The sequence below is a fragment of the Peromyscus californicus genome, unplaced genomic scaffold (genome assembly GCF_007827085.1).
Source record: "Peromyscus californicus insignis strain IS unplaced genomic scaffold, ASM782708v3 Scaffold_4__1_contigs__length_199733344, whole genome shotgun sequence".
Lineage (NCBI taxonomy): Eukaryota > Metazoa > Chordata > Mammalia > Rodentia > Cricetidae > Peromyscus > Peromyscus californicus.
The window spans coordinates 37,170,431-37,195,383 of record NW_026294562.1 but is presented as its reverse complement, the minus strand read 5'-3'; the positions used below and the strand labels follow the sequence as shown (position 1 = coordinate 37,195,383).

General features: G+C 44.3%; 1 protein-coding gene and 1 non-coding gene across 3 annotated transcripts in view; one reads left to right on the top strand and one right to left on the bottom strand.

The window, feature by feature from the left end:
- The window catches only part of Dock8 (dedicator of cytokinesis 8), a 203,397-nt gene that overhangs the window by 152,392 nt on the left and 26,052 nt on the right, over positions 1-24,953 (top strand). For both annotated transcript variants that reach the window (XM_052712081.1, XM_052712082.1), the window contains 11 exons: positions 6,479-6,648; positions 9,057-9,202; positions 11,001-11,183; positions 11,517-11,646; positions 12,422-12,509; positions 17,701-17,797; positions 19,746-19,880; positions 20,716-20,868; positions 22,281-22,439; positions 23,406-23,506; positions 24,603-24,795. In XM_052712081.1, the coding sequence (XP_052568041.1) occupies positions 6,479-6,648; positions 9,057-9,202; positions 11,001-11,183; positions 11,517-11,646; positions 12,422-12,509; positions 17,701-17,797; positions 19,746-19,880; positions 20,716-20,868; positions 22,281-22,439; positions 23,406-23,506; positions 24,603-24,795 (1,555 nt within the window). The remainder of the gene's footprint in view (positions 1-6,478; positions 6,649-9,056; positions 9,203-11,000; positions 11,184-11,516; positions 11,647-12,421; positions 12,510-17,700; positions 17,798-19,745; positions 19,881-20,715; positions 20,869-22,280; positions 22,440-23,405; positions 23,507-24,602; positions 24,796-24,953) is intronic.
- LOC128095834 (small nucleolar RNA SNORA24) lies at positions 14,503-14,632 on the bottom strand. The gene has a single exon (XR_008213433.1). It is a non-coding gene; the product is annotated as a small nucleolar RNA SNORA24 (small nucleolar RNA).

Genomic DNA, 24,953 nt, shown 5'->3' with positions numbered 1-24,953 from the left:
TGAATTCCCTAGGGAAAAGCCACTTTGCAAGAGGGTTGCTGAGGTGGAACCCAGGGCCTTGCGCATGCTGAGCATGAGCTCATCCACTAAGCTACACCCCCAGCCCTAACAAGGCCACTTTTGACAAGGTGAGTACACCAAGAAGAAATACCAAGATGCCACTGCCCAGTGTGGACAGAGGAAGTGACAGCTAATAAGAAATCAGCTGTCCTGTGTCTAGATTACACTTCTTGTGGACAAACTTTCCTGGGCCAAGAGAGATGCTCCAGGCACCACGGGTCTTGTGAATCCTCTCGCCACGTGTGTGTCTGAACACCTGGGAGTACGGCAGTGTCCTGCCTGACTTCTTGGCTCATGGCTTACATTCCATCATGGTCTCTCTACTCAACTGAATTCCAACTTTCCCAGTACAATTCTCTGTCCTGTAACTAACATATTTTCTCAGCAACAAAAAGTGCCCTAGGGGCTGGAGAGATGGGTTAGTGGGTAAGAGCATTGGCTGCTCTTACAGAGGACCTGAGTTCAATTCCTGACACCCTCACATAGATACACATGCAGGCAAAACACCAATGCACATCAGTAAAAATAAATAAATTAAAAAAAAAAAAAACCGCCCTAGGATAGTTGCTGATAAGGTCCTGAGAGACCAAAGTTTGAAAACAAGAAATTGCCTATTTTCACTCTCTTAATTGCTTTTTAATAAATACCATGACTTTAAGTGATTTCTGAAAGTGTCTTTTGTGCTCACATTAGCAGTAGTTTTTCATTTTCTGTTTTTGCTCCACTTGGAAACAGCCCTGACATCTGTTTCTGATCCTTGTAAACCTGTGGCTGGGGTATTACTGCTGTAAGGGGGAGCTTACTCAGAGACGGTGTACTTACCTCTAATCAGGTTGGTACAGTCTCCAGACACCCAGAGAGGAGCTAATTAGCGGCGTCAGTTTGGGCAGCACAGCCGTCCCTCGGTTCCTTTCCTAGAAAGCCGGTCGGAAGTAGTCAGGACTGCAGCATGTGAGCTAAACCTTAGAAAAAAACACCATCCTTTAGCCCTGCTTCCCAGTGATCAGTGTGTCCTTCTGCTGCCAAGGCAGTTAACAGACTCACCGACATCTACTTCAGCTCCAGTGGGGCAAGGGCTTATGGGAAACACCTCTTTCCCCAGTGAGCAGCCAGAGCCATCTCACACTTGGGTTTATCCACGAGTGGCCATGCTTCAGTAAATCCAGTGGCTTTCGAGCTTTGGAAATTGCCTCGTTGTATCGTTGTGTTAACTAACAAGAGCAGCACCTGTCCGAAAGATAGTCCTGTGCTGTCAAGCCGAGCACCAGGACCAGAACACCTGGCAAGCTGGGAGTGGTGGTGCAGGCCTTTAATCCCAGCACTCAGAAGGCTGAGGCAGGCGGATCTCTGTGTTCAAGGCCAGCCTGGTCTGAGTTCGATCCCCAGAAACCCATAAAGGTGAAGAGAGAGAAGTTACTCCACAGAGTTGCCCTCTGACCTCTACACTTGCACACACAACAACAACAATAATAATAATAATAATAATGATAATAATAATAATTTTTAAAGTCAAAGTTGCTATTTTGTTTTGTTTTGTTTTTTGAAACAGGGTCTTGCTGTATAGTCCACAATGCCTCAAATTCAGTAATTCTCAGCCTCCTGAGACCTTTGTGCCTATGTAGAAGTCATTTCCTTTCTTTTTAACTTGCATTTATTTCTTTATTTTGATGGGAGCATGTGTATGCCGTTACACACATGTGGAGGTCAGCAAACAATTTGCAGGCGTCAGTTCTTCCACCATGTGGCTCTTAGGGATGAAAGTCAAGGCCTCAGGTTTGACAGAAGCCACCTCTACGAGCTGGGCCATCTCAGTGGCCCTCAAAGTCACTTCTTTGGGCTCTAAATACAGTCGACTTTTTATTTTTAATTTTAATGTACTATTTTTGAATAAGTAAATATTTGTGTGTGATTATTGTACTGGTTAGACTTCTTTCTTCTTTCCTTTTTTTTGTTTTGTGTGTGTGTGTGTGTGTGTGTGTGTGTGTGTGTGTGTGTGTGTGAGAACTTAACACAAACCAGAGTCAACTGAGAAGAAGCACTGTCAGTTGAGAAATTACTTCCAGCAGATTGTCCTGTAGGCAAGTCCGAGGGGCATTTTCTTAGTAATGATTGATGTGGGAGGACCCAGCCCAAGCTGACAGTGCCTCCCTGGGCAGGTGGTGGTCCTGAAGTATAGGAAGGGAGCTGAGCACGAGCTTGGAAACAAGCCAGTAAGCCACATGGTGCCAGGGTCTCAGCTTCAGTTCCTGCCGCCAGGTTCCTGCACCGGCTTCACTCAGTGACAGATTGTAACCAGGAAGTCACATGGATAGGAACCCTCCGACGTTACTTTCCTTCGGTGTTTTATCACAGCGGCAGAAACCTAACTAGGACAATGGTTTCCACAAAATGTCAAAAGAATGTTCAGCGAGCAGGGAAATGACTGAAACAAGCAGGCGCTGGAAATAACAAAAACTAGTTAAAGATGAAAAAAAGAACAGGAAAGTCAACTGGGGGAAAAAAAAATCAGCAAACCCGCCGGGTGGCAGTGGTGCACGCCTTTAATCCTAGCACTCGGGGAGCAGAGCCAGGTGGATCTCTGTGAGTTCGAGGCCAGCCTGGTCTACAGAGCAAGATCCAGGACAGGCACCAAAACTGTGCAGAGAAACCCTGTCTTGAAAAACCAAAAAAAAAAAAAAAAAAAAAAGCAAACCCAAAGCTTATTATTGAAAACAACAATTGGCAAACCTTTAGCTCTGCTGACCAAGAAAACAGAAAGAAGATGAAATGACCAAAAAATGAAAGAAGGGGGCACTAGAGGGATGGCTCAGGGGTTAATAGCACTTACTCTTACTGCAGAGGACCCTAGTTCGGTTCCCAGAACCCTCATGACAGCTGAGGGGTCTGACCTCCTTGGACTCCTACATCCACATGGTGCACATAAGCCTTATACAAGTAAACACACATAACAAAGAAATCTTCAAAACAGTGATGGAAGAAGGGGCATTGCTGTGGTCCTCCTAGAAATAAAAAGACTTTTAAAGAGTGCTGTGAAAACTTATACACCAGTAACTAGAGACTCAGTTTAAATGCACAAGTTCCTAAAAAGACAAAACTGAGTACAAGAAGAAATAGAAAAGCTGACAGACGCCAACATGTAAAGAGAGTGAATTTGTAACTAAGTAAAGAACAACATTGTTTAAAGCTCCCCACAAAAAAAGTCTAGAACCAGGAGGTTTTAATGAATTCTACAGATATTTAAGGAAGAATTAACTCTGGTCCTTCCCCAACTCTTCTAATGAATAAAAGAGGTGAGAAAACTTGTCAGCTTGTTCTCTGAAGCTGTCATTACCCCCAAACTCAAACCAGACTGCACAACTTCAGACTTCAGAGCAAGGCCTGATGAAGGCAGGTGAAAAGTCACCAGCTACCACACACAGAATGCAGTAGCATATGAGCTTGTACTCCATGGCAAATTAGTGCTGATCTCAGGAAAGTGGAAGGAATTCAGCACCTGACACTCAGGTGAGCAGATGCTCCTGACACTCAGGTGACCGTGCAGATAAAGGACCAAACCGCACAATCGTTTTAACAGATGCAGGAAAAAGCATTTGGCGGAGTGTGGTACAGCTGCCTATAAAGTACTGATCACAGAGAACTTGCTCAGTCTCATCCCGACCTCTGGAAAACTCACAGCTCACCTGATCACTCGTGGAAGACATAAGCTTCCCCCTAAGACCAGGAACAAACAAAACCTTCCATATCTGTCACTCCTGTTCAGCCTCGGACTAAGAGTTCTGTCTAGGACTAAAGACAGTGAAATGAAATGAAGGACTGGATATTCACACTGGGAAGAAGCATAATGTCTTCATTCTCATACACAGCCTGGTGTTATTTGTGGAAAAAATTAAGTCATTACTTCCAAAAACTCTTTGGATTTATCAAGATGGTTGCTGGGTACAAGACCAATATAAAAGTCGATTGTGTTTATGTGTATTTGTGATGAACAGTCTGAAAATGAAATTAAGAGAACAGTGCTATTTAAACCCCAAAAAAGAATCGAGTACTCAAGAACAGATTCAGCAAAAGCAGAGTAAGGCTTGTGCACTGGAAAGAACAGAAGGGTCTTGCCAGGACGAGAGCTACACAGAGCACATCACGTGTCCGTGGTCAGAGCAGCTGATGTTGCTGGGGCGGCGCCGTTCCATAAACTGACCTGTGGATTTGATGCACTGCCTCTCAAAATTCCAGATGATTAACCCAATGTAGCCAAAACAGTTTTTAAAAAAGAATACAATTGGAAGATTCACATTCCTGATTTTAAAATTTACCACAAAGTGAAATTACTTGACTTTATGGTTCTAAAACACAAATAGCCACATTAATCAGTAGCATCAAGTTAAGAATCCAGAAGTAAATCTTATCAGTGGGGTTTTGACTGGTGCACTCAAAACAATTCAGTGAGGGAGAAATAGTTCAACAAATGCTCCTGGATAACTGGATATTCACATGCAAAAAATGAAGTGAACCCTCATTCATACTATAGGCAAAAATTAACTAAACCTAAGGCCTAAGTTTAAGACCCAAAGCTGTGAAATGCATAGATAAGGTAAAATCAAAGTGGTCAGCTTCACAAACTTGAACTAGTCAATGACATTTCGGCTCCGAAAATAAAAGTCTGAGCAACCAAAGAAAAAAACAGAATTGGATTTCACTGATATTGAAACTTGTGTGATTCTTAGGATCATCAAGAAAATTAAGAGTCCAGGCATGGTGGTGAATACCTTTAATCTCAGCACTACAAGGCAGAGGCATGAGGAGCTTGGTGAGGCCAGCCTGGTCCACACAGAGTTCCAAGTTAGCCAGGGCTATATAATGAAACTATCCCAAAACAAAAATTAAATAGGAAAATTAAAAGACAATCCACAGAGCCACAGAAAGAGCAAGAATATTTCCATGTCACAGATCTAATGAATTTATATCTGAAATATAAATTTGTTATGTGTGTTTACTTGTATAAAGCTTGTGTGTATCATGTGGATACATGTATTTAATTTTAGACCTCAGGAATAAAAGGAAAAATATTTTTTTCTATTTTGTTTGCTTGTTTGTTTTTATTTGTTGAAAATCTCACTGTGTAGCCCAGGCTAGCCTCAAACCCATGATCCTATTGCCCCAGTCTCCCAAATGCTATGCCACCCCTGGCTGTACCTAAAATTTTTATTTGTTTACTGAGACAGGGTCTCTCTATATAGTCCTAGCTGTCCTGGAACTCACAATGTAGACTAGACTGGCCTCAGACTCACAGGGATCTGCTTGCCTCTACCTCTGAGTACAAGAATTAAAGGCATGCACCACCATGAGCAAAAGGTTGATGTAGACATTTTCCAAAGAAGGTGTGATCATAAGCAGGTGAAAAGATGTTCAGAATCGTTAACTGTCAGGCCAGTGCCTCATTAAAACTGTGATTAAATACCACATCCTGCCTACTAGGATTGTTAGGATAAAAAGACAGAGAGGCAGAGGTGTGGCTAGCATGTGCTAGGACCTAGGTTCAATACCCAGCATATGTGTGTGTGTGTGTGTGTGTGTGTGTGTGTGTGTGTGTGTGTGTGAGAGAGAGAGAGAGAGAGAGAGAGAGAGAGAGAGAGAGAGAGACCAGGCAATGGTGGCACGCACCTTTAGTCACAGTGCTCAGGAGGCAGAGGCAGGCAGATCTCTGAGTTTAAGGCCAGCCTGGTCTACAGAGTGAGTTCCGGGACAGTCAGAGCTACACAGAGAAATTCTGTCTTGAAAAACCAAAAAGGGAGGGAAGAAATCACTAAAGCTGTCTTAGTCCTATAAAGGTAAAAATAGAGTTATGATTCCAGTGGTCTTACTGAGGGACATACCCAAGAGACACATACTTTATTATTATTATTATTATTATTATTTATTTATGTATATGAGTGCTTTATCTGCATGTACAACTTTATACCAGAAGAGGGCATCAGAGCCCACTAGAGATGGTTGTGAACCACCATATGGTTGCTGGGAGTTGAACTCAGGACCTCCTGAAGAGCAGGCAGTGCTCTTAACCACTAAGCCATCTCTCCAGCCCCCCAAGAGACACATACTTGTAGGCCCACACAAAAGCCAGGAGTATTCAGCATTCATGATAGTCCCAAAGTATTAACAAACGTTCATCGGTGGATGAGTGGATAAATGAGATCATTTTCTGTGCACAATGGAATGTTACTCAGTATCCAAAAGGAATGAAGTACCCATCTGACATGATGAGCTTGGAAACAGGAAGCTAAAAGTAGACCAGGATTGTAACACAGACGGGAGCAGACGTCTCCTGTCAGCCCTACTTTGCTTGCTTTTCACATTGTCACCCAATTGTTCAGAATCACAGTCTCCCTCACCATAGCCTGGTTTCTCAATGTTATGTCAACAGAATCAGCAGGGTACAGAGAAAAGCTGTAAGTGCCATCCACAGCCTCCTGAGTTCTCACGACCTGGATCCACGGTGTCTCAAACCAGAAGTGAAGGTCAAAATCGCCGCCCTTTACCTGCCCTTGGTTGGCATCATTCTGGACGCCTTGCCGCAGCTCTATGACTTTACAGGTAAGGACCTTCTGTTTCCTGTCTTAGATCAGTAGGCCCCTGCCAGATGTCCCTCACACAGAATACAAGGTCTCTCATCAGCTCTAGTGTGGATGGCTTGTGTGGGTGACTCTTCACAGCAGTGGCCACTCAAGCTTTTTTGACCCAGACAGGTTTTCAAAACACATAATTGTATGTATTTTATTTGTTTGGTGAGAAAATATTTGCACATTCATTCATGGATCTGCTAGTTTATGGTGGATGCCGTCATCTGTGCGGCAAAAGGATGAAATAGAACAGAACTCGCCACTCTCTTTTGGGATTGCTGCTCTGTTGCCTCCAAACATGTCCATTTTCTCTCATGGTGCTTACAAAGGAGTAGTTGAAACCAAACAACTTTTTTTTTTTTTTTTTTTTTTTTTTTTTGGTTTTTCAAGACAGGGTTTCTCTGTGTAGCTTTGCGCCTTTCCTGGAACTCACTTGGTAGCCCAGGCTGGCCTCGAACTCACAGAGATCCGCCTGGCTCTGCCTCCCGAGTGCTAGGATTAAAGGCGTGCGCCACCACCGCCCGGCCCAAACAACTTTTTGCTCTATGCCAACCCACTGACATACAAATCATGGTGTCTTTCAGTATTAGGAAATTATGCTACAGCAAAAAAAAAAAAAAAAAAAAAAAAAAAAAAGGTTTGCTTTTGGCAACAAGAGGTCAGTATCTCTTGCTTAAAACTACAAGAAGAAAGCATAATATTTTTTATTTTTCCCACTTCCTGGGTTTATGTTCCTGCTACAGTATGGGCTAGAGAATGTAGGTGGAAGTGCACTATTCTGATCATTTCAGGGTAGTCCTTGCTCTGCTGGGTTTTTGCTGATGGATGATTTAGAGTCCAGAGAATACCTGCCTGAGCCCAGAAGTCCTTACAAGGCTCCACCATTGATCTTAGAGAACCATCTGAGTTTCCCACTTCCTCCAAGTGCAGTGGCACCTCTAAGTTATTTGTAAAATCATTACAATAACAATTTATAAAATAAGGAGACTGGGTTGCGGAAATAGCTTAGTCAGTAAAGAGCTTGCCATCCAAACACAAAGATCTGTGTTCGATTCCCAGAACTCACAGAAACATTTCTGACATGGTGGAATACACTTGTAATCCCATCACTGGGAAAGTGAGACAGGAAGATCCCTAGAGCTCTCCAGTCAGCCAACCAAGAAGAAAAAAAGTGGGCAGTGCCTGAGGAACAAAACAAGGTCATCTTGCCTCTAAATGAACATGCATAGCTGCACACATGCACCCACACACGCTCTCACATTCACATACACACAAATACATAAGTTGAGAATAATCACCTAGAACTTTTAATTCATGCAAATTATAAAGTGAAAGGTAAGCATTCCTATGGAAGTAGTTATTTCTCTTACAGAAAACCAAAAAACAAACAAACAAAAATTCCTCGTGTAAATCACCAGGGGGAACGCTCAGCAATTAAGAACTCTTGCTGCTCTTGCAGAAGACCTGGGTTTGGTTCCCAGTGCCTCACAACTGCCTGTAACTGCAGTTCCAGGGGATATGATGCCCTCTTCTGACCTCCCCAAACCCATGAAGTACCATACATACATGTAGGCATTAACATATACACATAAAATAAAAACAAGTGTTTTTAAAGCTACATCTCATGGGGCTGGAAACCTGAGTCAGTGTTTAAGAGAACTGGCTGCTCTTCAGAGGACCCAGGGTCAATTCCCAGCACCCACATGGCACCTCACAGCTGTCTGTGACTCCAGTTCTAGGGCATCTGCTGCCCTATTGTAGCCTCTGAGGTCATCATTCACGAAGTGATACACAGACATACATGTAACAAAATTACAAAAAAAAAAAATAAAAACGCTAAAGATGCATCTAAATTCAGACTTAAGCCTCATCTATTACCATAAGTGACCTTTGACAAGTTTGGCTTTTCTGTAAATATAGATATGTCTATTATGTGGCATTATAATAATATAATATGTAATATTATTATATATAAAATATATTAAATTAGCATTTGCTTTGACTTTTGAAACAATCTTAGTGCATGATATAATAGCATATTATTCCACAAGGTACTTATTCTGAAGTTATAGGTTCCATTTTATTGGATCATTATTTAAAATCAACAGTATTATTTTAAATACAGAACAGAACACAGAGAAGTATTACAAAACTTTGAAAACTTTTATTTTTAACATCTGAAAAAGTAATGTGTAGCCTAAGCTTGTGCTCAACACTTTGTTTTAAGCCTGTCTGCTTTTTCTCTGGGTACATGATGGTGAACACCAGGTTTTGAGTTACTTGCTGACTTTAGTAACTAAGACGCCTCTGTCACTTGTTGGGTTAAAGACAGGGAACTGTGGCCTTCGGCTTGCCATCACCCCTAGTGATGTTTAATTGCAGCTGCAGATGCTCGAGGTGGGAAGAGCCGCGCCAGTGGCTCGTATGAGGAACAAGATGTGGCCAATGGAATCAACCAGAATGTGGCCCTGGCCATAGCAGGAAATCATCTTAATTTGAAGATGAGCGGGTCAATGCTGTCTTCCTTGGTATGTTGGTACACATTTTTTGTTGGTGTGTCCTCCTCCTGACTTCTGAGTGAACCCAGCTTAGAGCAGAGATGGTTTCTGCCTCCCCACTGTGCTACAGGAATCAAAAAGGCTGACAGCAGAGAGCATTCTGCTCAGACAGCCGTGGTAACAACAAAGGATGCATATGTCACATTTAGCCAGTCCCAGTGTGCCAAGTGCAGAGGGGAACTCGGGGATTCTGAAATCATTGCAGAGAAGATCAACCCAGAGCGTCCTTCCATTGAATTTAGGCTGGGCTTACTCCGTGTGTCATTAGTCTTAATGTTTGCCTCCAATAAATGACTGAAGGGACCAGAGCTTCCAAAGCAAAAGCCTTCAGCTTTCCTGGGTCCCCAGAGCGCCCAAGGAGATTTGTTTGGCTTGTCCTTTGACAGAAGGGCTCTTTGTGGGATGCTGCACCTGAGCTGGGACTCCTCTGTCTGATGATGCGCTCCATCTCTTGTTGAGACAGCACTTCACCTTCTAGCTCAGTGTTGTTACTGTTCTGTTCTTATGTGACTTGGTGTGTTGTATTTTATGATCTAGGGATGCGAGCGCCTAGGGCAACCTAGGGTTTGCGAGAGCTAGGCAGTCTATTTCATTTTACATTTCAACATAAGATCTGAATCGGCAGGAAACTTGCTTGGTTTTCTTCTGAGTGAGGCAGGGTCTTGACACAGCTGTTCTTTACCAGATGACTTCTTTTTTTCCCTTCCTCCCAGCACTTAGAGCCTCAGCCCCTTTCACCCTTGCCCAGGAGGGTTGGGGAGTCAGGGAGACGGGACACATGAGACTTGGCATCACTAATCTTACAGTTCAACAGTGTACCTTCTGACCGCACTCTACATTTGAATGATCCTCCTTAGCAAAGTTCCCTGCTCAGGGCAGTATGTGCCTTTTATATTAACTGCCTGTAAGGAGTATAGAAGCCGGAAATTCACCTGTTAGAACATACTCCCTGTGACGTTCTAGCTGAAGACGCTCGTTTCTTGTCAACATACTCAGAATACCTTAAGTGAAAGGAAGTTCGTCATCTGTCATTCCCATCCAAGGCTAGCATTTCCCTCACCCTACTCACAAATTCCTCACTGCAATGTCACTGCCGCACTCCACTGACTGTTATCCACACCACATGCAGCAAGGATGCAGCTGCACACAGTTGTCTGTCTTGGTGTTGTGAGTTATAGCAAGCGTGCTTAGCAGCACTCTCCAGTGAACATGCTCCTAGGGAATTACAGCCTGAGGACCCACCCACCTTCGGGTGAATTTTGGTGTAGGTCCCATTGCAGATGGCTTCACAAACATACGGATTTGATCCACGTGCTGAGCAGTTCATGATCTTGATGTGAAGCAGAACTGCTCACTGTTGGATTATTCATCGTGTTTGGTTAGGCTAGCTCTCCTCCATAAGTCCAACCCTCCACGGGCCATCTTGAAGAAGTTCTTGGAGATCTTAGCAACAAGAATGCTCCATTGTATCACTGATATTGGAGAACATGGTCAGGGTCCAGGGCAGACCACCAGACAGTGCTCAGTTCGGTGGTTCTTAGCTTAACCCAAATTGTGCCCAAGGTGGGCCTTTACTGCGCACCAAGCACCCTGCACCAAGGAAACATTCCTTTGTCTTGGGAAGATGGGGCTACTGAAAGCAGATGGCCAGCCAGCGAAGAAGTAGGTACAGTGTTCTAAGAGGTCCTCATCTCTTACGGTTTTGGTTTGTTTTTTTTCTGTTGCTTGGCCTCCTCCCCACCCTCCCCCACCATCTGCCTCCTTCCAGCCCTATAAGCAATACAACATGCTGAATGCAGACACCACCCGCCACCTCATGATTTGCTTCCTGTGGATCATGAAAAATGCTGACCAGGGCCTCATTCGGAGGTGGATTGCTGACCTGCCTTCCATGCAGCTCAACAGGATTTTAGACCTGCTGTTCATCTGTGTCTCCTGTTTTGAGTACAAGGTAAGTGTGGGATGCCTTGGTTTTCTATTTCAATCCCATCTTGTTCCTCTTCCCTTTGAGCAATGGCTGTATCATTTGCTCTTCATATGTCTGTTTTCCACCCCATAGCTTGGTTGTGTTTGCAGATGTGACCATTCAGCATGGAGAGAGTGTCTGCCTATTGCAGTGGGCCCATTCCTACTAATAAAGTTTTGTTCGTAGAAGCCTCCAGAAAAGTGACTGTGTAGTACGTGTCAAAACTCCCCACCATGACCCCAAAGTGTTCTCTTTTGACAAATCTCTTCATCGGTAGAGACACTGCTAAACTGAATGTTCCTACCTCTGTCCTTCCAGGGAAAGCAGAGTTCCGACAAAGTCAGTAACCAGGTCCTGCAGAAGTCAAGGGATGTCAAGGCCAAGCTGGAAGAGGCCCTGCTCCGTGGGGAAGGAGCCCGCGGGGAGATGATGCGCCGTCGCACTCCAGGTGTGTGGGTAGGCCTCCCCACCTGTCGGACAGCTCTTCACTCTTTGTGGGGAGGAAGGTCCTTGGATGTCACTCCCTGAGACAGCAGGCTCTGGATCCTGTGCTTGGCTTGTAGGATGCTTGTTCTCTGCCTCTGAGGGTAAGAATCACCGTGAGAGTCCCCAGATGTCACGTTTTAATTAAGGTTTAAGAGCAAGTAAAGGCCACATCCAGGAAAGTGATTGACAGAGGAGGGAAGCACTGTCTCCCTTGTGCTTAGGCCCCTGGAGCAGACTGATCAACCAACTGGAGGGTTCTGGGACCCACAGTCATATCCCTGAGTCATTCAGTATACAACTGGAATGGAGCAGTCTCCCCAAAACAGTGCCAGCGTACCACCATCCTAGGGACCCCATGACCCAAACACCTGAGCTCATCACCTTAAGACAATCAAATGTCATGTGCTCTCAGGAGGGCACAGACTTTGGAGAGCGCTCAGCACGTTCTCTGGATACCCTACTCTTCTTTCCAGCAAGTCAGTGGGGGAGGGGGGGTTTGCTCAGGGGAGCCCCTGCTCAGGGGAAATGTGAAAGGCAAGACATCTTCCAGAGCTGCCTCCTGTCCATCCAGGGCAGGTCACCACAGAGACAGCATGGCGGCTTTGTCTCCTCGTGGCAGCACAGATTGATTAACAGAAGAATGTGCTGAGGCTTCTCAGTTAAGCTGGGCCCTGGACTTGGGGTTATCTTAGGTTTCACACTAATCAAATTCCTGTCGTGTGTTTCTTAACTCCTAGGGAATGACCGATTTCCAGGCCTGAGTGAAAATCTGAGGTGGAGGAAAGAGCAGACGCAGTGGCGGCAAGCTAACGAGAAGCTGGATAAGTGAGTCACTCGCTTGCTCGGCTGCTCTGGGCTACTTTCATTGAAAGTCTTAAACTCTTTTTCCCAGGCTCCTTATGTTTCTGGGACAACTGTATTCTTCCAGGGGTAAGAAAAGGAAATATACTATCTGTGTAAATACAGCTCCAGCTACCCAGGATGCCCAAAGATGTCAGAAGCTGTGACCTCGGCTCTTAAAAAATGTGTTCATTGTTTAAAGAAACCCAGTTTCTGCACCCTTGGGTAGCTGATGAAAGCAGCCGGTGAAGAGCAGAGAAATAGAGAAAAGTGCAACTCCACATCTGTATTTCCATAGTGAAAATGGGTGCAAAGATGGATAGTCAGAGATATTTATAGTAGCCTTATTTTTAATTGTTCAAAAAAATCAGAACTGCTTGGGCTGGAGAGATGGCTCAGTGTTTGGGAGCATTGACTGCTCTTCCAGAGGACCCAGGTTTGATTCCCAGCACCCACATGTTAGTACACAACAGTCTATAACTCCAAGATCTGACACCCTCACACAGACATACATGCAGGTAAAACATCAATGCACATAAAATAAAAATAAATTTTAAAAGTCAGAACTGCTCTGATGTTTAAGAATATGGAAACGTAGAACAAAGTACCAGGCTATTAACATGTTGTGGAATCATTAAGTGACCAGGACAGATGCTTGGTTTTAGAGTTTACTCTCTAATCTCTAATTACATACAGGAGCTGTGTTTATAAAAGGCCATGGAATAGGGTGGTGGTGGCGCACACCTTTAATCCCAGCACTTGGGAGACAGAGGCAGGTGGATCTCTGTGTGTTCGAGGCCAGCCTGGCCTACAGAGTGAGTTCCACCACAGCCAGGGCTACACAGAGAAAACCTGTCTCGAAGGAAAAAGAAAAAAAAACAAAAACAAAAACTCTGAAAGAAATTTACCAAAACAATAATATTGATTTGGGAATTTTAAAAATGTAAGTGATTTGTATTTTCTTTTTCACAATTTGTTATGTTTCCTACATTGGATTTGTATTTTCATATCTATTATAATCAGAAAAAAAATTACAAAGAAAATGAAAAACAACCCTGCTTGGATGGCAATATATGGTGTGTGTGTGTGTGTGTGTGTGTGTGTGTGTGTGTGTGTGTGTGTCTTAGTTTGCTTTCAATCGCTCTGCTAAAACACTATGGCCAAAAGCAGCTTGAGGGAGACAGTTTATTTCATCCTATGATTTACAGTTCATCACAGAAGGAAGTCAGGGTAGAAACCTGGAGACAGAGACTGGAGCAAAGGCCATGGAGAAATACTAACTTACTGACTTGCTCTCCATGACCTGCTAGCCTGCTTTCTCATGGAACTCTGGACCACCTGCCCAGGCGTGGCAACCCCCGCAGTGACCTGGGCCCTCCTACATCAATCATTAATAAAGAAAATGCCTCTATGGACTTGCCTGTAGCCCAATAAGATAGAGGCCGTTCCTCAATTGAGAGTCCCTCTTTCCAGGTATGTCTAGGCTTGTGTCAAGTTGACAGAAACCAGCCAGCACATGTGTTTATGAGTTATATACCAAAGGGGAGAGAAAGAGAGGACTGTATATAACAATTTAGAGATATGAGAGCAAAAGCTAAATGTGTGTGGATAGATAACCTATGTCTTCTCTGCCTCTTAGCCATAGGTAGCTTTATGGCAGATTCACTGAGCAGAACCCTGAATGGTTGAGGACCCCACATTTACGACAAAGCATAGATAATACAGCTTCATGGAGTGCGAAGTGTTCATCAAAGGGAGGGATGAGGAGACTTGAGTGTCGTTTTATAAATGAATGTTAATATCTTTACCATAACCATAATATATCCTAGTCAATTTATGGGACAATGGGGAGTCCAACTCACTCTAAAACATCACATTTTTCCTACTTACTCTAAAACATTTTTCCTAGAAACATTTTAATAATAATTTTGAAAAGCATGCCAAATAATCTGGTATCCCATAGCTTCTTAACAGTGAAGGATGCTACTTGTGCAAGTCAGTATGTGCTACCCATTAAATAGTGATGGCTTTGCCAGTGAACAAGAATATGCTCTTCTGGGGTTTGGAAGGGAGGCAACCACAGCTGCCAGGTCCAAAGATGCATGGAGACATACATTGTTTACTCTGACATTACACAGGAACCAAACAGTTGTTGGTCTTAGTAATAATGCCCGCTTGCTTAGAGCACTTGGGCTCGCTCTGATTTCCCTAGCTGGTGTTTAAGATCTTTGGTTCTAAGTGTCAGTACCTTTTTGCACCCATTTTCAGGGAGGAAATACGGATTTGAAGTTACATGCTGGGCACTTGGCCTTGCTTTCTCGACTCCTCTCTCTTTGCCTATCACTTTCATTTAGTGGGTGAGGTAACTGTGTACACCCACAACAGGTGTGTGTAGACGGCACAGCACTGCTTAGAGAGTTAGGTCATCTGCTCCACAAAACTGTAACAGGAGTGCAGTGCGGTGTGTTTTGGCTGGGCTGTGTGAATTGCTGTAAGGAGCCTTTCCCACTTGCTGACATCGGCAATCTTGACTGACCATACAGGTCCCGCCAGTTCCCTGCAGGTTCCTTCTCAGCTTCCAGCTCCTGGTGGGCTGCTGGTTACCAGTGACTGATGACCCCACAGTCCTTCCACAGCAGCTGGGTGGCAATTATAACCGCTCCATGAGAGCTGTTTGGAAATGTTATAATTTTTAGACAACAGCTTCTGTCATTTTCTTTTAGCTTCATTTTAATCAGTTTGGCTCTTTCTTTTAGAGGTTAGTGTTTAACCTGGGCTGCACATTCAGATCACCCTCAGGAACTTCCAGAGTGCCACCTGCTCCTTGGATAGAGCCTTACACTGCCCTGAACACTCTATGTAGACAAGGCTGCGTTTGAACTCACAAGGTCTGCCTACCTCTGCCTCCTGGGTGCTGCAATTAAAGGCGTGTGCCACCACACTAGTGTCAAAGCACCCCAAGTTACCCTCTGCCATTTCTAGGTTGGTCAAACTTTACAGGTGATTGGACTGTGCAGACAAGTCCGAGCCGCACTAATAGACCTCCAGGAGTAGTGACAATATATAATGGTAATATAAATTACTTACTGCTACTGAACCATACAATTAAAAAAGACTAAGGTGGTAAGTTTTATGCTATGTGCATTTTATCACAACTGTAAAAGCAGGTTAGGATTGTCTGTACTATCTATACAGGAGCCTCTAACCACATGTAGCTATGAAGCTTGAAGTGTGACCATTTCACATTGAGATGTAGAACACATGAAAATACACACGATTGAACATTTCAACAATAATTTTTAATTTGTTACTTACTAACAGTACTTTTGATGTACTGGTTAAAAATTAGCATTGGCTGGGTGTGCTGGCACATGTCTATAATTCCAATACCCAGGAGGTAGAAGCTGCTAGATCTCTATGAGTTTGAGGCCAGCCTAGTCTACATGGTGAGCCTGGAATTCCAGGCCATTCACAGTGAGACCTTTTTAAGGAAAGAAAAGAAAAGATAATGCCATCAATTCATTTTCTCTTTTTTCATGTGGCTAACACAAAATCTAAAATCATACATCTGGCCCCTCGTACATTCTACTGGACAGTGTTGGTCAAAGTGTGGGGTTTTTTTGGTCAGAGGGTTGCTGTTGCTGTTTTGAGACAGAGTTTCAGTAGGTAGTCTTAGCTGGCTCCAGAACTCATAAGAACTATGTAGACCAGGCTGGCTTCAAACTCATAAAGATCTACCAGCCCCTGCCTCCTAAGTGCTGGAATTAAAGGCATGCACCACCATGCCTGGCTCTGGTGCTGTAAATTTAAATGTATGAGTAAATTAATCAAAAAAAGCTTGTATATTTCACTTATCTTATACATATACTATCATTTGGAGAAGGGGGGAAAGGGTCATCAAACAATTAGAACGGAAGACTCTATCCTAAGTGTGATATTACTTAAAATACCTTTCTGAGCTCTCAGTGTTGTAAAAGCCACTGTTGTTGGATAGGGAAAAAGAAGAACAACTCTGTGGTAATCCTGGTCCAGGACATTTGAACTGATAGCATAATGCCCCAGCATCAGTGGTACCATCTTAGCCACTGGGGACGACTACTGGGAAAGTTAGTTTCCTACCTCTCTTTCCTTAAACCTAAATTTGGATGGTAAAACCAAGTAGAGTAGTACCCTTTTATCTGCAGGCAATACACTCCAGTGGATACCCAAAGCTGTGAGTGGTACCAAGTCCTCCTCTACATCACTGTGAGACTGTCAGTCAGTCTGGTAACTAAGACAGCAACTGAGTAAATAACATGTAGGTAGCATACGCAGCCTCGATACGCTGGACCAAACAGTGATCGCCTGATGGGATGGAATATGACAGCGTGCCACTCAGGACTGCATGCAACTCAGAGCCAATGGCTTGTTTATCTCTAGAATCTGTTCTTGACTCTTGTTAACTATGGGTAACTGAACCGTTGAAGGCAAAGCTGTGGAAGAGGAGACCACTTTCTGCCTTCCCAGCTTCGCTTGTTTTGTGTGGATAGATGGACTAGTACATAGAATGTACCTGCTCCTTAAAATTAAATCTGAAAAAGAAACAGTGCCCAGTGATTTCCCATTTCCTACCTGGTACTTTCTAGTCCAGTAACCCCCAGCAGAATGTTTGATGCCCCGCCCCACGGGATGTGAGCCTTGCTTCCCACTGGAGAAGGACAGACAGCCCCACCCTCAACTAGGCAACCTTCTCGCCTTCTCAGGTAGACTCACTGTTTCCCAATGTTCACCAAGTTCAAATCACATCCCGTCTTTCCAGCATGTTGCAGCCCCACCCCCACCCCATTCAGATAGTGCTCACGTGTGACCAGCGGACGAGGCCCTGAGGCTTTAAGCAGCTGATAGGCTCACCTAATTGTTAGTGGCAACCAATAATTACTTCTCTGCCCATTTTGTTATTTTCATAATTGCCATCATTATTAATAACAGTTAAGATACGGATGAGCTGGAGACTTCACTGGACCATCTTCCCAACCAGACGTGAACCCCAGGAAACACTTGCGTCAAGGCCAGCTGCTTTATGTTAATCATGGTTGACTGTTCTAAAGAATCCTTTGTGACATGGTGCATTGGTTGTCATCGCTGGAACCTGGCCAAGCCAGATTGTGCTTTAATTTGACCTCCTTTTGTTTCTTAGAACAAAGGCAGAGTTAGATCAAGAAGCCTTGATCAGTGGCAATCTGGCTACAGAAGCAAATTTAATCATACTGGATATGCAGGAAAACATCATCCAGGTGAGGGCAATACACACCCCATCTGGCCAGTTTGTGGGTGCATTTCTTAGAGTTGAATAGAGAAATCTTCATTCAAAATTGAGAAAGATGTGAACATGACTTCAGAAGGCCTTTTTAAAACTAAAGTGGGAAAGTTTGGAATTTACAGCAGTGCCTGCCTACCTTGCAGATTCCAGAGATGCCAGGCATCCTCTGGCTTCTCTGACTTGCTACTCCCTTGGAAAGAGTTGGGTGTTTGAGGAGCTGACCCTCAAGGTTAAGCTGGCCCAAGTACGCATGCTCGACTTATAAGGTAGACAATGGGCTCTTAGCTGAGCACAGCAACAAGGATGCTAACTAGGTTTCTCCTGGTAGGTCAATTCCAATTGGCTAGGATAGGAGTTATTGATGATGGAGAGGGATTGGGGTCCCCTCTTGGGGTTCTTAGTCTCCTTAATAAGGAAGTTAAGAATGGACTAAAGGAAAAAGTGAAGGACGATTTTATTAGTGTTTTTAAGAAAAATCCCCCAGGCTGACAAGTTGTAAATCTTAGCGGTCACTGGGAGGAGGAGCTTGGAGGAGAAAAGGAAAGACAGCTCTGCTGTTTAAACCGGCACAGAGGCCAGACGCACACAAGCAGTCACGTGGCAGGGAAGGGAGCCCAGAATGTGGGGAAAACTCAGTGTTAGGGGAAGTATGACTAGAAAAGGGGTAGAAAGGTAAAGGAGAAGTTACACTTTCTGAATAATTTAGAAAAGGAGACAGATGGATAAAGCTTCGTGGCTTTGGCCCAGGAAGCCACTCTGCTAGGAGCAGGGATTCTGGGGAGGAAAGCACACTCTCTCGTTAAAGGATTAATTATTCTGCCCATCTCTGTAACATGATTTAAGGTGAGCCTGCGACCCTAGGGCTGGTCCCTTGGCCAAGCGATTTACCATACAAGCCAGACATAATGCTCTCTTGACTAAAAGTTTTCTCTCAGGTGGCCTTTATTGCTCCTCCAACATTCAGACTGCACTGGGTAGAAAACAGTGCTAGTGTGACAAATGACGTGTTTTATGCTCAGATTGCAGAAGGACAGGCCTGTGAATGTGCCATCCCTAATTTAGGAAAATACAAGTCAGCCTCCCGTTGCAGGGGTTCCACGTCCTGAGGCTTAGCCAACCATCGTTGGGAAATATTAGGAATAAAAATAGATCTGTACTGACCATATGCATACTTTCTAGTTTCCCATCCTTGTTCCCTGCACAATACAGAATAGCAACTGTTGACATGGCGTTTCTATGTTGTATTAGGTACCGAAAGAAAGTGAGGGATGATTTAAAGTACATGAGAGGATTGTGGGTTATATATGCAAAACTACCCCCCTGTTATAGGAGGGACTTGAGCATCCAAGGAGGACTCAAGTATCTTTTGAAAGTTTCCTAACTTTGGTACCCTAAACATTTAGCGTCACATCAATGGTATCTCTGTACAAGGTATTTCTGAGAGCAGTGTACCTGATACCAACCAAGCCTCAGAATGATTGGCAGTGTCCTAAGGAAGTGGCACTCTAGAAAATACTTGTTATTATCCTTCTTGTTAGTCCTTCTGTAGCCGATATATAGGCTGCCGATTTAGAAGACACAACTGCCCCAAGTAGCGCTCTTGTACGTGAAGCTCCCAGCTGTTTTTGAAACACTGGTAGAAAGTCATGCCTACAAAGAAAGAACGTTCCATAACCCCGGCTGGAGGGAGATGAACCTTAGAGCTTTGTTTAATATCCCAAACTGGGTACAAACCTCAAGTCAATTCATTTTGAAAACTGTCATTGGGAAAGAGGGCTTAAGCTCTCGTGATTGTTAATGAGTGATATTCGTGGTGGCTCACAGAACACTTTCAGCTAAGGAGAAGGGATGCCAGGTCTCTAAGATAATCAGTGGCAGCCTTCAGCCGTGATTCAGTGGTGATGCTGTTCTTCTGCCCCCAGGCAAGCTCCGCCCTGGACTGTAAAGACAGCCTGCTGGGAGGCGTCCTGCGGGTCCTGGTGAATTCTCTGAGCTGTGATCAGAGCACCACCTACCTGACTCACTGCTTCGCAACTCTCCGGGCACTCATTGCCAAGGTACACACGGGACGCCTGTTTTCTTCCCCTTAATTAAAAGTGAGATTCTTGTCTGGATTCACGTCCCTCTGCAAGTAGATCAAACCTCACGGAGGGCATGGAGTAAAAGTGTTACCTCTTCCTAAGAAAGTAGACGCACTGACTATCAGGAAGTCGCTGTGGGGATGCCAAACAGTGGATCTCACCCTTGAAATGTAGGCCTAACTACAGAAATGTCAAATGACCACCCACTGAAAGTCCGTGACTTGAGAGCAAAAATCAGTTGAGACACTAGTGTTTCTCCTTTCCGTAAATACCTTATCGCAGTGAAATTAATCCTATACCTGATTCCCATTAATAAATGTGACAAAATGACCATTATAAAATGCTGGGAGGTGCCTGAAAACTGTATTTGATTAGTAGCGTATTAAGATTATTTTCCTTCTTTGTGGGAACCCTTACTGGGTACCTTCTATATGGGATCTTGTAAATTTATGAAGTGGAATTCCGCTGTCCACTATTATAATAATTTTCTCCTTCTTAGTCACCAATAATTTCCAAGGAACCCATGAAACACAAGTAAGTCCGTCAGAGCTGCGACTCCCTCACCAGTGAATGCAACCTGGCTAACAGGGAAGTTAATGGCATAGCCTTACCTCAGCTGTGTGACTCACAATTAAGTGGACGTCATCGCTTACCTCCACCGTCTGACACATGTAGCACATGTTGAGGGAGCACTACATTAACCCTTCGGGCTCTTTGCCTGTCCAAACAGACATTTGCATGTTGCAACAGCCAGCCAGAGAGCTTGGGAAAGTGCCTGGCGCTGCCTCATGACTCCCTGTGTCTCTTCTAGTTTGGAGACTTGCTGTTCGAGGAGGAGGTGGAGCAGTGTGCCGACCTGTGTCAGCGAGTGCTGCACCACTGCAGCAGCAGCATGGACGTCACCCGGAGCCAAGCCTGCGCCACCCTCTACCTCCTCATGCGCTTCAGTTTTGGCGCCACCGGCGTAAGCACAAACTGGCTGGGTGGCCCAGAGTCAGGAGAGAACATGAATGAGAAGCGTGTCGGGGGAGGCGTAGCTTTTACTTCCACCCTGTGAGAAAGACACCAGGACACCAGCATTTGAGAGCAACAGCAGGTTGAGAGGGTGCATGCTTCCCAGCAGCCACGCAGCTCCTGCACGTGGGACAAACACAGGGGCAGGTTACGGACTCGGAAAAGTGTCCTATTCTAAAGTCTTAATCGGTACTAGTTCAGGGTGGCACCAGGACACCTTGTGGATGAGAACTGTAAATGGTTATTGTTATATGGACCTGAAGGGGTTTTTTTTTCTGATTTTTTGAAACAGGGTCTCACTATGTAACCCTGGCTGTCCGGGAACTCACTATATAGACCATGTTGTCCTCGAACTCACAGAGATCTGCCTGCCTCTGCCCAGTTGCTGAGATTAAAGGCATGTGCCACCATGCCTGACTTGAACCTGAATTTTAAGTGAAATGTAGACACTTTGGGGGTTCAGTTTCACAGCAAACCTTTGCCTTAGTCTGTACACATGTAAGAACACATGCTTGGGACTTTTGTTTGCCGTTATGTTAATAAGCATCTTTAAGAATGTCTTTTATACTAAACTCTGTAAAGGAAGCTCTCTAGCCTCAAACAAGAATTTATAGAGTGAGGAAGGAGCAGATAAATGGGCCCATAGAAGAAATGGGGGTTCCTTGGGGTTTTGTTTTGCTTTGTCTTATTTTCATCTGATTTGTGTTAATTCTGGGGATTGAACTGAGGACCCCACAACACTAATCGCTTACTTTACTACTAAGTTAGACCCCTGGCCCTGGTTCTCATGATATGTTAGGGATAACTGTTTAAAAACCTGTAGGACATGCTCCATGGGCCCTGGAGTAGCTGTGCTTTTCACAGTCCTGGGAGAATAGAAGCTGCTTATTTCAAATCCAAAAACCTCAAAAGTGCTGCCTTAGCTGATCTCTGTGAGTTCAAGGCCAGTCTGGTCTACAGAGTGAGTTCCATGGCTACACAGAGAAACACCCTGCCTTGGGGGGAAAAAAAAGTGCCACCTTAGAAGGTTCCCTCCCCTTTGTAAGTTCCAAGAAGAGACTCTTGGCACTAATGCCTATTTCCTGTGACCAACTTTATAATAATCTTCAGCCTTGCAGAGTGGAGGCAGCCAAAGGCAATGAAAATTTAAAGGGAGCCAGACAGATTTATGGGAGCATACAATCCATCCGACCCATTTGAACAGTAAAGTGAATCTTGTGCAAAGCGTAGCTCACAATTTGTTGAGAGAAAAGGAAATGCTTAGGACTGGAATGAAAGGCGCATTGGGAGCTGTGAGTGTCTGGAGCCTCCCCTTCGTTACGTGCTGACTGTCTCTTGTGTGTGTCATCTGTTCCGATGCAGAACTTTGCAAGGGTAAAGATGCAGGTAACCATGGCACTAGCATCCTTGGTAGGCAAAGCACCAGACTTCAATGAAGAGCACCTGAGAAGGTCCTTGAGGACAATTCTGGCCTATTCAGAAGAAGACACGGCTATGCAGACAACGCCTTTTCCCAACCAGGTAGATTCATGAATGTACTTATCATAATTATGCATGAGTTTAAGATGAACCAGTCATAAGCATACACACTTCTGGTTTTGCATATAAATTTTTACATATATTATACATGTGATTTGCAGATATTTATAGCCTTCCTATATTTACATGTTCTCAGTGATTGATAAATGCACTATACATACCACTGTCCTCAACTTCAAGACACCAAGAAAGCATAGTCCCAAACAATAAGCTCCAACACAAGAAAAGTGATAACTGAACTGTGTGGTGACAAATCCTGTACAAGACAAAAGAAAGGGGGTACAGGGGTTGGGTGGAGTTCTGTAGTAGAGGCTAGCATTCACAAAGCCTCTGTGTTTGATCCCCACAACTCCAAAAAGTTAAATAAATAATAAATATTGAGAGGTGATTAATGTAGAAATGGTGGTCTGGAAAGGTGGGGGTGGAGAGGAGTCAAATTCCTAGGGTAGAATTTAGGGGAGAGGGAGAGGAAGTAATGAGCATGAATGATAATGGTTTGTGTATAAAACAGACAAGGAAGATCCCAATTAAGAACTGGTAAACAACATTAGTTGTAAGTAACCCAGGAGAGTTACTCTTCTGTCTTGTTGCAGTGCCCATGTGAAAGACGCAACCTATCTCTCCCTTTTAATTCCAGCCCCTAGCCTGCTCTGGTAGGTTCTCACAACCTGGCATCCCAGAGTAGAATTTGTACCTTTGCAGTTGCCGAATGACTGAAACTCATTCAAATTTTAAACTCAAGTTGTTGGAGAGGGAGATGGTGTAAGGAGGTGGGGCTGCTTCGTGGATCTCGGGGCTACATCACCTGCGGGCCTTGGGTTGCACAGATGAAGGTGCCCCCGAAGATGGTCTTGAGTTCTGTCCACCCTGGATCCAGGCCTGTCTCTGAGCAGAGCCTTTCTCTGGATCACCCTGCACTTCATGCACTGCTTGCATTTTTTTTTTCAGGTGGAGGAACTTCTTTGCAATCTGAACAGCATTTTATATGACACAGTGAAAATGAGGGAATTCCAGGAAGACCCTGAGATGCTCATGGACCTCATGTACAGGTAATCTCTCCTGAGCAGATAGAAAGGATGGCACATGCCTTTAGAAGAAAGGAAGAGAGGGAGGGAGGGAGGGAGGAAGGAGAGAGAGAGAGAGAGAGAGAGAGAGAGAGAGAGAGAGAGAGAGAGAGAAAAGAAAGAAAGAAAGAAAGAAAGAAAGAAAGAAAGAAAGAAAGAAAGAAAGAGAGAAAGGCATTGTTTGCAAGTCTGAATATTTGTCTCAGTGGAGTTCCATCTTTTTCTTCTATTGTTAAATTTTTTAAATTCATATGGATGTTCTGTGTGTGTACCATGTGTGTGCCTGGTGGCCATGGAGGCCAGAAGAGAGAATCAGATCCCCTGGGCCTGGAGTTATAGATGGTTATGAGCTACCATGTGGGTGTTGGGAATCAGACCCACATCCTCTAGAAGAACTGTCAGTGCTCTTGACCACTGAGCCATCTCTCAAGGCCCAGTAGAGCATTTTCTGATGTCATTATCTTAGGTAACCTGGGTAAAACAGTTGGGGAGTAACATCAAAAAGTATATAAACACTAATAGAAAACTAGAGTTGGTTGATTCATAAATTCCCAGAAAGATTGCCCTAACTTAAAACACAGTGTTTATTTTCAAGACTATCTTCTGTCCGGGAAGAGAGAAGAATTATTGGCTGCAACATGAATTGTTTCCCACATGCCTCTGTTGCAATTGTCTATAAACAGAGACAGTTTAGAAGCCACACTTTACTGTATAGTCAAGTCCAGTAGTTTGGGGAGAAATTGCTTACAAAGGTAAATAGCTCTGCCCATCACAAAGGATAGTACGTTATCCTCTGTTACAACTTTGAAAGACAAGGAAGAAAATTGCCTGAGCTCCATGAAAAAAGATATTTTATCAGTGTTTTTTTTTTTCCTCCTAAGACTTCTAAGTGTTCTATCTTGGCATCCAACACACCCTAGTCACCTAGAGTTGGAGGAAATGTTTAATCTTTTCTCTTATTTTCTGAAATTGTAAACAGGAGTGTTAGTGGGGAAATAAAGCTTATAAAAATCAAAGTGCCATCCCTGTAAGATGGCGCCACTGAAAGGCTGCCCACGAAGCTTTCTCCCTCTGTCTTCAGAATTGCCAAGAGCTACCAAGCGTCTCCTGACCTGCGGCTGACCTGGCTCCAGAATATGGCAGAGAAACACACCAAGAAGAAGTGTTTCACAGAGGCTGCCATGTGCCTGGTGCACGCAGCCGCCTTGGTGGCCGAGTACCTGAGCATGCTGGAGGACCACAGCTACCTGCCCGTGGGCAGCGTCAGCTTTCAGGTGGGACAGCTTTTGTTAGGTCAGCATCCAACCTGGGGGTGGGGCAGGGCTGCCCCAGGGGGTGCTTCCACAGTCACCAGAGGGAAAAACCAAGGATGCTTCCACCATCAAGTGTATCTGGTCCTCGTTGTCTGGGTTGCCATGGTTAAAAACCTGCT